At 36.9% G+C, this 12,900-nt stretch overlaps 1 protein-coding gene across 3 annotated transcripts in view; it reads left to right on the top strand.

Moving 5' to 3' along the window:
• The window catches only part of mRpL1 (mitochondrial ribosomal protein L1), a 386,771-nt gene that overhangs the window by 311,104 nt on the left and 62,767 nt on the right, over nt 1-12,900 (top strand). For 2 of the 3 annotated variants that reach the window (XM_090395205.1, XM_090395206.1), the window contains exon 10: nt 4,709-4,918. In XM_090395205.1, coding sequence (XP_090251331.1) covers nt 4,709-4,878 — 170 coding nt within the window. In that variant the 3' untranslated portion in view covers nt 4,879-4,918. Of the gene's footprint in view, nt 1-4,708; nt 4,919-7,711; nt 8,403-12,900 lie in introns of those variants that run through there. The other variant, XM_090395207.1, reaches the window with a different exon arrangement.

Below are 12,900 nucleotides of genomic sequence, written 5' to 3'. Positions count from 1 at the left end.
ACTTTTGCTCTCCCATGCTTCTGCCATTTTCACATCTAAATGGTATATTATCCAAGCAGTGCTCAAAAATAAGGCTGACTGCCTAACAACTTTAATATTTTATATATATATATATATCTTATATATATGTCTTGTATATCAACAAGTCTTTCTAGTCCTGATAACTCTTCCATGTCTCCAGTCACACTTAAATGCGTGCTTCAAAATTAATATCAAACTTGTATAATCTTTACAGTATATCTGACATCTATCCTGCATTATGCCACCAAGTCTATATTCAGCCCATCAAAAAAAAAAAAAAAAAAAAAGAGAGAGAGAGAGATAAAACTCTGTTCTCACCTGAGTTATTTCAAAAATCATCACTGATCAGTTTTCACTAACTCATGGCCCAACACTATTAGTGATTTTTATTTATTTTGTGTGCGAACTACAGAAAATGTAAGAACATACATATAAATGATTAAACACATACATTTAAAGAAATAGACATTAAAAGAATTGGGATTAAAAGCATACATTAAAAGACAAAAATGCCACTTGCACGAAATATTAAGTAAAAACATAAAATGTCAAATTTCACTCATCAAGTGACTAATATACTTTAAAGCTGTTTCATTACACTGCATTAAATCTTCTCAGGTACATATATTATTAATGTCTATTAAGCAGCATTGCAGAAGATGATCCATGGTTTGTGTTTCACCACATGAGCAGCTGTCATTGGCTGTGTAGCCCCATCTGGCCATATTCTGCTTTGATCTGCCCATTCAGGAACAAAGTCTATTCAGTGTCTTCTGTCTTTGCCAGTCAAGATGTAAGCTGGAAGGAAGTGATTCGTTTAAGTTCAGAGCCTCTGGAGATTGCTCTTGCCATGTTGTTGACCTTGTAGCTTTTATGGAATCAGCCAATGGTTCCACTGAGTGAATAAAACTTTTCCTTGAACTTTACCGCTTATGTACTGTAACATGTCCATACAAAGGATGCCGTTCATCATTTAGTTGTTGTTGTTTCCCCTCATATCTATTCTGTGTAATCCTGATATGAGGAGGTGCAATACCAGACAGTGAGTATAGATGGTAAATTTTTGTAGGCTTAAAGCAGCCGGTTATGTGCTGACATGTTTCATTAAGAACCTTATCAATAATTTTGACATGTGATGATCTTTCCCAAACAGGGCTAGCATACTCAGCTGTCGAAAAGCAGTACTTGTGGATTTGCACCCCACCGAGATTATGTTAATTGGCTCAGAATATTATTACGTGTTTGAGTTTTAGTTGCTGTCTTCTCTATGTGTCGCTTATAATTTAGGGCCCTATGAGTGTAACACCTAGGTAAGTTGGATTTGGATAATTGACCAGTTTTACACCATTCCATTCTATATTCAACTCTCTCCTTGCCTTCCTATTATTGAGATGGAAAAGACACATTTGGGTTTTACTGGGATTTGGTTTCAGTTGGTTTTCCTTATAGTAAACTATAAGGGTTTCTAGCTCTTGTGTGAGCTGCTTCTCAATGGCATCAAAGGATTTTGCTTGATAAGCTATTGCCTGGTCATCTGCATATAAGAAGGTTCTTGATTGTGGGTTTATAGGTTGGTCATTAGTATATATATATATATATTGAAGAGGATGGGAGATAGCACACTTCCCTGAGGCAGACCATTTTTCTGGATACGCCATCTGCTCTTTTTTCCTTGAAAATCAACAAAGAATCTCCTGCTGAACAGCAGCGACCTAAATATCTCCACTAACCGATAGCTGTTTGTCATGCTGTAAATTTTGACTATAAGTTTTCTAAGATTTAGTGTGTCATATGCTGCTGTCAAATCTATAAATACAGCTCCTGTTGCTAACCCCTTTCAAAGCCCTCCTCAATAAACTGTGTTAAGTTTAATACTTGTCCAGTGCATGATCTTCCTGGTCTAAATCCCACCTGTTCTTTTATCAGCACTTTCTCTATTTCTGGACTTAGATTAACTGTTCAAGATTAGAATACGTGTGTAGAGGCTTAAGTGCTGTGAGGACATCATGTTGGAGGCTTAATGGATTTTTTACAACACTCAAAAAGAATTAAAATAGACTTTAATACTTCCTATATTTCGTCCTAGTCACTAGGACATCTACAGGGATTACAAAAAAAAAATTAATGTAACATATGCACAAATAACAAACAATACTAAGCCCAACCACGTGGGTGACACTAAAGTCCTATCTAGGTAGAGCGCCCTCTAAGGGCAGTAGTAGATGGCCTGGAATGTAAGGTGGGAACTCTGGTGATGAGTGTTTCCCAAATCTTCGGAAGCTTAATGCAACCATATTTATTGAGATTTGGTTAGTTTTTGAGAGCTGCTGCTGCTTCTAAGAAAAGTCTCTCTTTCTTGAATTTGCTGTGGTGGAGCATGGTGGTTTTCTTCCATGATACTCTGTGGGTGGTGTCCAAAACATGGTCAGCCAAGCCTGAATGGCCATAGTTGTGTTTGAAGATGTAATATTTGTGTTCCTCTAGACGGATGGATGCTGATCTGCCTGTCTGTCCAAAGTACGCCAGCTTACAGGAACAGGGTACTTTGTAAACTCCAGGCAGAGAGAGAGGAGGGAGCTGATCTTTCGTAGAACGGAAAAGGGTAGCCAGTTTGCGGTGGGGCTTATATGCTGTGTGTAGATTGTATTGTTTTAGTATCTTGGCTATTTTTTCAGATGTGCCACGGATGTAGGGTATGGTGATGGCATTTTTAAAATCTTGTTGACGAGAAGGAAGGGGAATGGGGGAGGAGTTGATTATTTTTTTGATACTGTGATCGCTGTAGCCATTGGAGAGGAAAGTGCTGTGTATGTGATTAAGCTCATTAGTGAGGGCGGTTCCACTGGAACAAAGATTGTGGGCTCTCTTGGTAAGAGTTTTAATAATGCCATATTGTTGAGAGGGGTGGTGGTGGGAGAGTTTGTGAATGTATCTGCCTGTGTGTGTGGGTTTTCTGTATACGGTGAAGGTAAGTGTATCATTAGGCAGGCGTGTGACTAAGGTGTCTAGGAAGGGTAAACAATTGTTCTTTTCCTTTTCCATAGTGAACTGGATTCTTGGATGTAGACTATTGAGATGACTGAGGAAGGAGTCTAACGTGTCTGGGTCATGAGGCCAAATAGAGAACACATCATCTACATATCTTAGCCAGATAGAAGGTTTGAGTGGGGCTAAGAAAACCCACACACACAGGCAGATACATTCACAAACTCTCCCACCACCACCCCTCTCAACAATATGGCATTATTAAAACTCTTACCAAGAGAGCCCACAATCTTTGTTCCAGTGGAACCGCCCTCACTAATGAGCTTAACCACATACACAGCACTTTCCTCTCTAATGGCTACAGCGATCACAGTATCAAAAAAATAATCAACTCCTCCACCATACCCTACATCCGTGGCACATCTGAAAAAATAGCAAAGATACTAAAACAATACAATCTACACACAGCATATAAGCCCCACGGCAAACTGGCTACCCTTTTCTGTTCTACGAAAGATCAGCTCCCTCCTCTCTCTCTCTGCCTGGAGTTTACAAAGTACCCTGTTCCTGTAAGCTGGCGTACTTTGGACAGACAGGCAGATCAGCATCCATCCGTCTAGAGGAACACAAGTCTTACATCTTCAAACACAACTATGGCCATTCAGGCTTGGCTGACCATGTTTTGGACACCACCCACAGAGTATCATGGAAGAAAACCACCATGCTCCACCACAGCAAATTCAAGAAAGAGAGACTTTTCTTAGAAGCAGCAGCAGCTCTCAAAAACCAACCAAATCTCAATAAATATGGTTGCATTAAGCTTCCGAAGATTTGGGAAACACTCATCACCAGAGTTCCCACCTTACATTCCAGGCCATCTACTACTGCCCTTAGAGGGCGCTCTACCTAGATAGGACTTTAGTGTCACCCACGTGGTTGGGCTTAGTATTGTTTGTTATTTGTGCATATGTTACATTAATTTTTTTTTGTAATCCCTGTAGATGTCCTAGTGACTAGGACGAAATATAGGAAGTATTAAAGTCTATTTTAATTCTTTTTGAGTGTTGTAAAAAATCCATTAAGCCTCTAACATGATGTTCAAGATTAACCTCTCATACAGCTTCAGTGTGCATAGGAGAGATAAGCCTGTAGCTCTTTGGATCCTCAGCAGGTTTACCTAGTTTCATGATAGGTATTACTTTCGTTTGCTATTAGTGATTACAAATATTGATACATATTCTTTCACTCTCAATTAGAGCATTTAAAACATAATGGGCACAAGCCATGTAATAGTTTGAGTAGTTGATTGGTCTTTACCAGACCATTCTCTTGAATGGGAATGATATATAGAATAGAGAAAGAGATTATATAATTTATTTCATATATATGTTCTGGAAAATATAACCAAAGTATCTTAGTCTTTTAAAATGTACATATCACACTGTTCAGTGGAAAATTGTGTGTCATCTGTAGTGTTCAGTTTTTTCTTCAAAAAATGTAACCTTAAAATTGTTTTGAAATAGTTTAACTAGTTGTATTTTACAACATTCAGGTTTAAGTTAAAGATATATTACGCATTCCATTAATTTTATTTTACACAGCAACAATGTTTAATTCTTAAGTGGTTATCATGTCTTAAGATCTATAGTAGTTGTATTTGTTTGATGATACTCAAGAATTTGTTTAATTCTCCCCCCTTTAGACCCATTTATCACCAGGGTTCTTATAACTTCATTACCATCGATAGAAAAATTTTCGATATCTTATTGGGATTACATACCAGAGTGTAAGCAGTTACTGGAGAAGATAGAGACCACAGAACAAGTGAAGCGAAGAGAAGAAACTGAGGGAGAGACAGAAGCTATTCATTAAATAATATACTGACTATTTTTCTTCCCAGTTTTATCCAACTGTAAGTTATTGATATGATTTAATTTACTCAAGAAAATTCAGTTTTAAATTAGCTTTGTATTGTGATTTTAGATGTATATAAAACAAATTATTTCATTAGCTAGTAAGTAAGTTATTTATGAAAACACATCATGCAGTACCAAATTCTTGAAGTAGAATGTCAATGCTAAGACATGGTTTACAGCTAGGCAGCATTTTTTATGTGACATTGTTCAACCATTTGTTTATAATGGCAGTAATTGTCATTTTCAATCTGAGCTTGCTCTAGCTAATTCATTGAAAACTTTTATCAGAATCCAGTGGAAAGTAATTCACGAAATATGGAAATATGCAGCATTTTATAAAGCATAACTCTTCTAGTTGGATGAAATGCCAACTCATCTCCTAGATAGTTGATAACTTTTGTCACCCAATGAAATACTGTTGCTTTACTTATTGAAGACCAGATGTGGATACATTTGGTCTCCATATAACGATCTTCTGTTCTTGTTCTCCTCTTCCTCATGCAGTATGGGTAATGTTATTACTCAATTCAAAGTTAAATTATGTGCACCACCACCACCACCACCATTTACATGCATGGAAAATTTTCCTCTTACTTTTCACAGTACCTTGACAATCTTTACTATCTATACCTGAATTATCCAAACTACATTCTGCATGATTTCTTTCATTAGAAGGGCAACACACACTGACATCCCATTTGAAAGATTACTAATCCTGGAATCTCCTCTTTATAATCTTCTCTGATTCAAAATTTCCTTGCTGCAGTTTGTTGCTTTCATCTGCTTTTAGTTTAATACCCCCCCCCCCCCCACCGTAAATGTAAATGTTCTCTGTAAATGTTGGCTCTTTTTAATTATGACAATAACCTTGTTCATGCTTCCTTTTCTATAAAACTTCACCACATAATCTTAGCTTTGTTATCTGGTAATTCATTAGTTCCAAATCAGATGACCTCAGTGCTTTCTCAACTTTTGTTCCATCTGATTACTGTTTCCTCTCTCCTGATTAGATACCTGCTCTGATTGAATAATTGAACTAATCTTTGCTGGAATAAGGCATTGATCTCCCCTATCCCTTAACAACCACTGTTTAGCCCTAAATTATCATGTTGTGTGCCAAGGCAGTCTATGATAAAAATTCAGCATATCTCAAGTGTCTTCCTGAGCCAAAATCACCAACTTGACACTTAGTCTATACTACAGCCTGCAGTAGAGGCGGTTAAAAAAAAAAAATCATTAAAAAAATACAAAAGCAAATTTAGAAAGGACAAAATGCAGAAAACTTGTGTCTTGCTCAAGTGGTAGTTAAGCCTTATGGTTCTCTCACTTAGGCTATTGTGCGATTTTGTCAATTTTTAGGCTACTTCCATGTCTGACACTGAAATGGTACTATGGCATGCATCATCATCATCTAAGTATGCAGATTCCTTTTTAGCAGACTTCTACTGCAACTTTTGTTTAGACAAGTAATACTTGTCAGTTCCACTCCATCAGAGTGGAACGGATGAATATACTGGTACCAATGGCACTCCTCTCTAACTATGTTTAAAATTAGTACTCCAGAATTGGCTTCCATTCCATATCATCTATCGAAGCTGATTATATTCACCTATCATCTACACAGCAGTAGAATGGAAGCAAGTGCATCCAGCCCATCTCTCAAAAGGTAAAAAAGCAAGTGCATCCAGCCCATTAAAGTATACTGCTACTTTACTCACACCTCAGCCACCTCTTCAAAACAGTGGAGAAGATCAACAGCCAACTTTTTTACAACAGCCAAAGAAATCCCCTCACCAGCCACTATTTTGATTACACCTTTAGATGTAGGCCATGGAAGAATTTATCATTATTATCATTATAATTGATCATCAGGAGGTTTCTATGCCAGATTGGATCTGGCATAGAAACCTCCTTAACTATGCTACCATCTTATGATCTGCCTTCAGTCCTTTGCAGTTGGGTTGTCAGCTTACTCTCTGGTTGTTAACTGCCTTTCATGGAGGATGATTTTTCTCTCTTCACATCACCCTCACCAATGAAGGTGTACCCTAGAGCTCTGCATTTACCCACACTGTTCCTCCTATACATCAATAACTTTATCTCATTGACTATAAATGCTGTCCAAAGTTTTGCTTAGATTCTACCTTGCGATACTCAAATGATTCAAGCTTCACAATTTTCTGTAACTGATGTTTTAAACAGTGGTCTTCATACCATTCCTTAGTGAGGGTGGGGAAAAGAAGATCAATGATACCAAGTTGCAGTCTGTATTATTTCTGGTTATCAAAATCTCACTTTGCTTTATTACTGTTGATGATATTCAGATTTCCAGTCATGATATATTTCTCTTCTTGGGCTCACCTAAACCTATAGCCTTTCTGGCACCATCCAGTTGAACACGTTAGCCTCCCAAAAGACAACTTGTGGCCTGTTAATTCAAGACATCACTTTTCATTCATAGCACTCCTAAAACGGTATAAATCCCAAATCCACCTATCCTTAGAATTCTTTTCTCAATTTCAGGTGGTGCACTAGAAACCTTCCTAAGAATGCTTGATGCCATCCTGAAGAGGGTGGCATGCTTAACAGGTGACTCTCCCATCTCTTAGATACTCTAATTCTGCATTATGCCTTTTCTCTTTTCTATACATATCTTCTTAGGCGTTACTCCAGTGAATTCACCCCCCCCCCACACACACACTTTCCTTTAAAAAATGTACACCTGTTAATCATCATCATTTCAAATTTAACATATTGCTCTGAATTCTGATCATCCTCTCTCATTACAGATACCTCTATTCTTCAGACTGCATCTTCTCCAAGGACCATGACCTCCAGTGCTATTCAAGAAATGACCAACTTTCTTTTTTCGAAATCGCTTCCAGCTCAACATTGCATTAGTGTGTCTTAGGTTTTGTGATATCTTGTGTGTGTGTGTGTGTGTGTGTGTGTGTGTGTGTGTGTGTGTGTGTGTGTGTGTGTGTGTGTGTGTGTGTGTGTGTGTGAGGTTGAAAAAAAAAAAAAATTCACCAGCATGGTTAATCAAGTGGTTTATTGAATGTCTTATGGAATGTGAATGTTGATCAACATCAGTGCACATTTCAACATTGACATGTTGCTCTGAATTCTGATCATCCCCTCTCATTACAGATAACTCTGTGCTTCAGACCACATCTTTTCCAAGGACTATGATCTCCAATGCTATTCAAGAATCATGACCAATTCCTTCTTTTTTCCAAATTATTTCCAGCTCAACATGCATTAACGTGTCTTAGGTTTTGTGACACCTTGTATGTGTGAGAGAGAGGTTGACAAAAAAAATCAAAATTCACTAGCCTGGTTGGCAAAGTGGTTTGCGAATGTTGTTAAGTAAGGTAAATATCATTTCTTGATGCTGATTATTGGAAGAATGAAGTGGCTTTAAAAAGTTCTGTGTTTTGTCTCATGCAAGATTCCCAGAATATCTACCCTTGACACACCCTTATGAGTTTACACCCTTTTGTAGGTAGGATATACAAAACCAAGAAAGAAAATAGTCCCATATAATTCATCTGAAAGATGAATTACATGGGACTATTTTTATTTTTTTCACTATTTATATATTATTCATATTTTTATATTATTTTAAATCATGATTTTATATTATTATTAGGGAGAAAGGGAGTGGTAAAGTTACAAGTGCTTAGCAGTTTCAAAAGAGACACACCAACATTCTGTCATCTAGTATAGCTTTAAAGAAATATTTAAAGTAGTTCCTGTTAATGAACTTCACTATGGACTGCCTTATTTGCAAATTCTTAGAGTTTTGGGAGATTTGATATAAATGCAGGATGATGAGGCAATCCATATTTTCAGGATTTAGAGATAACATTATTAAGAAGCCACTTTTTTTTTGTGATTGCTGATCACAAATTTCACTGATCTCATTTCTTCATAGACTGGAATCTGAAAGGTTGATTATAGAGTCTGTGAACCTTTAAATTGAAGTTTTTCAGCATTTTTGCAAGGCAGCTTTTTTGAGGAGCCTATATTTCTTATGAAACAGCAAAGAAAGATGCCTTAGAGCCATTGTGAACTTTAGATATAGCAGAGATGTTATGGTTTATTATGAAGTACTGGCTAAATTGGAATTATTGTATCTAAGTCTGTGAGTTCATTGTATTTATATCATTAAACTGCAAGTGTTTTCTCTGGCCAGTACACCTGTTTTCAGGATGATAAACCTGAGATTTTCAGAGGAAAATTTTTCAGTTAGCCACTCTGAGACTGGCTAACTCACCTTCAGTTGAAAAATCTTATGGACATTCCTTGCATTCCTCGTTTGTTGATATGAGCTTGGATGGGCTATTTTTCTTGAATTTGCAGTGAGATTGAAGAAAAGTTTAAATTACTGAGAACTACATAGGATTACTTGTGGATGAAAGTCAGTTTCTCCTTACTGACCAAACTAAAAACATTTATGGTCATCATTTCCGATTCCCTTTACAGTTTTATTAAACTTTTTTAATAGCCTCCAGATTAAACTAAATTTATTATATCCTCCAGATTATTTTACCACCTTTCTTGTTATTTATTTTCGATGTTATTATCAAAGTTTTCCCATGGCTTTTGTTTACTTAGTTTTACACAGTGCTTCTTTCTTATATATTTTTTTTTTTTTCTGTATTCTCTAAGAGCACAAGCTGACTTACTTGCTGGGAACTTTTGGTGTGCTTTCCTCTTTTCCTTGACTGCCTCTATAACTTCCTGAATCCACCATGGAGTTCTGATTTTTCAGAACTCCATGGTGGATCCTTGCAATTTACCTCACCACATGCTTCTCAGGTTGAATCAATCATTTTTCTTCAGTGTGTGCCACTGAAGCTGCAAGATTTGGTTCTTATTTTAAAACTCTTTCACTTTATCTTGAATAATGTTGGTGTACATTCACTTGTGATAGCTAAAACTATTGTTCAAACTATTTGAATTTAAACATTTAATTCAAATGGTTTGAACCACATGGATGGAATGCAATCTTGCCTTTGGCCAAATGCGGCTCTAACAGAGGTCAGTATTACACGACAAGAAACAGATTTTGTTTAAAATTTCCTTTAAATTTTTTAGTTATTGAAAAATTAATAGAAAATACTTGCACTCAAGCTGCAGAAAAACAACATAAATCTACTAGCCAGAAAAAAGTTACTCTCTAAAGGTATTGGTCTGTTTCATATAAATATTGTTATAGGCCCTCCTTCTGCCTCCTGATTTATGCATAAGCATAGACCCACACTTCATTGCTTAGGTCTTTGAAAACCTATTTGATGGAATAGGTTGGTTAGTTCTTTTTCCCAGTCTGTTTATTGCTCATATTCTTCTGGCCAATTTGCCTGTTTCAAGGGACAAAAAGCCCGAGTTTCTGGAGAGGAAAGGTTTAAATAACAAAATAAAATAAAATAAACTCATCTGTACAAAACCAATTCACCATTTGATTGAAAAGATTGAGGGATCTGACGAAGGTTCCTCATGTTGTAGACAGGATTTGACCCTGGGTCTTTCCAACTGGAGGTTCATTGTTATAGGTGATGTTAAACTAAATGTTATGTTGAAAAAAACAAAGCAATGCATTCTTTAATTCTCATTATACATTAGACTTAATTATACAGAAATAAGCTTTCCTCTAAAGCGGATTTAAAATTACGCCACAACACAGTTAATCATGACTCAGTTTGTGTTTTCTTTTGTTTATTGTTCATAAGTCAAGAAGGTAAATGTGAGTAACTGTTTTGATTATTATTTTTTTTTCATATTATTTTTATCAGATATTCTAAGGAACATTTGGGAAATTAATCATGGCAAGCTCACAACCCCACAATGAACTAGAATTGTTCAATTTTATTTTGAAAAGTAGCATTCCATTATTCTAATGCAAAGAGCATATCACCACCATTTTAATGTCAGAAATGCTCCCTTGGAAACAGCGATTTGTCACTCACTTTATTGAATGTTTCTAGTAAGTGAGTTCTGTAAGTGACTTGCCACAATGTGGGAAATCCTGTCTAGCCAGGATAGAGAGAAACATTCAACGTGTGCAGGACGGTATTGAAGAAGAAGAACCGGGAACGTTGACCCGAGCTCGGTCAATGTTCCCGGTTCACTGAACCAGCTGGGTGTGTCTCGGATATTAGTGCAGCACATTTTAAACCATTTATGCTTCTTCTCGTACAAGATCCAACTGGTATAGGAATTAAAACCAATATATTATTAGCAATATATAAATTTTGCAGTCAGCTGTCAATAATTGGCTAGAGAAGAAAACGACTATCAGCCATCTGATTATGTTCAATGAGATTCACGCTCACCTCATTGACTTGATAAACAAGCAGAACTGGAGGATTTTGGGTTTGGAGAATCCAAGAGTTGTTCACCAGCATAAACTGCATCCTCTCAATCTCACGGTTTGGTGTGGTTGTGACGTCACAGGCAATCATTGGACCTTACTTCTTTCGAGATGATGACAGTAATGCAGTGCTGGTGACTGGTGAGCAATGTCAGGTCATGATCGAAAATTTTGTATGCCCTGCAGTAGAGGACAGACTAGAGATGTGGTTTCAGTAATATGGAGCCACTAACCACAACACTAAAGTCACAGTTGAACTAATGTGCATTTTCGGCAAGCAAATAATTTAGTGAAAGATCTGCAATTAAGTGGCCATCATGTTTTCCAGATCTGATTGGTCCCAACTTCTTCCCGTGGGGTTGAAGGAAAACATGGATGTGAACAAGCGCAGATAATCCAACAGCTGAATTCATGCAGGCGTTAGGGTATTGCAGCCAGAAACATTAACAGCTGTCATGATCATGCCATTGAAAGGGCCTGTCTTTGTGAAGCCAAAAATGGAAGGCATTTACGAGGGTGGTCTGAAAAGTTCTCGGCCTCGACCATAGATGGCAACACTACCGGCAAGATTTTTTTTTCTAAGTTGGTACATCTGTCATAAGTATTCATGAAATTGCAGATCATTCTATCAATTAGTTTGTTTTATACAGCTGTCTGAAGCAAAAGTTTTGTCTATATCCCTTGAAATAGATAAAATTGAGTATCGGGCAGTTATAAAATTCTATGTAAAAAGAAGGTTTAACGGCAAAAAAAATTCATTTGAAGTTCATAAGAGTTTATGGGCACTCTCCTCCTTCGTTTTTGACAATTAAGAAATGGGCTGCCGAGTTTAAATTTGGCCATACCAACTTTGAAGATAATCATGTGAAGGATGTCCAAAAAGTGTAACACCAGAAATCATTGATATGGTATTGGATGATGGTGAAAAAATGTGTGAAATTGCTGAGACCAGAGGCATTTCAAAAGAACATGTAGGATATATTTTACACGAAGAATTGCAAATGAAAAAGCTTTCTACAAGATGGGTGCTGCGTTTGCTCACAGCAGATCAAAAATGCACTAGCATGAAAATCTCTGAATAGTGCTTGGAGCATTTTAACATTTTGTACATTGATTTATTACTATGGATGAGACTTAGATTCACCATTACACACCAGAATCTAAACAGCAGTCAAAAACAGTGGACAGAAGCCGGTTGTTCAGTACCAAAGAAGACAAAGTCGGTTCCATCATCAGGAAAGGTCATGGCATTGGTGTTTTGGGATGCTAATGGCATTTTGTTTATTAATTATCTTGAAAAGGGTAAAACAATAACCGAGGAATATTATTCCAATCTTTTAACCATACTAGACAAAAAAATTCATTAGAAAAGACCTGGTTTGCAGAAGAAGAAAATCATCTTTCATCAGGAAAATGTACCTCCCCACAAAGGTGTTTGGCATCGGAAAAATTAAGGGATCTGCACTATGAATTGTTGGAACATCCCCTCTATTCCCTAGATTTGGCTCCTTCTGACTTCTATCTGTTCCCAAAACTAAAACTCTTCCTCGCTGGTCAATGTTTTTCTTCGAATCAAGAGGTGATTGCAACTATAGAGGGCTA

Source organism: Typopeltis vanoorti, chromosome 7 (genome assembly GCF_054136105.1).
Source record: "Typopeltis vanoorti isolate ZY-2024b chromosome 7, IOZ_Tvanoo_1.0, whole genome shotgun sequence".
In the NCBI taxonomy this organism is placed as follows: domain Eukaryota; kingdom Metazoa; phylum Arthropoda; class Arachnida; order Uropygi; family Thelyphonidae; genus Typopeltis; species Typopeltis vanoorti.
Note: the sequence above shows the minus strand (reverse complement) of the source record. Positions and strands in the feature narration are given on the sequence as shown.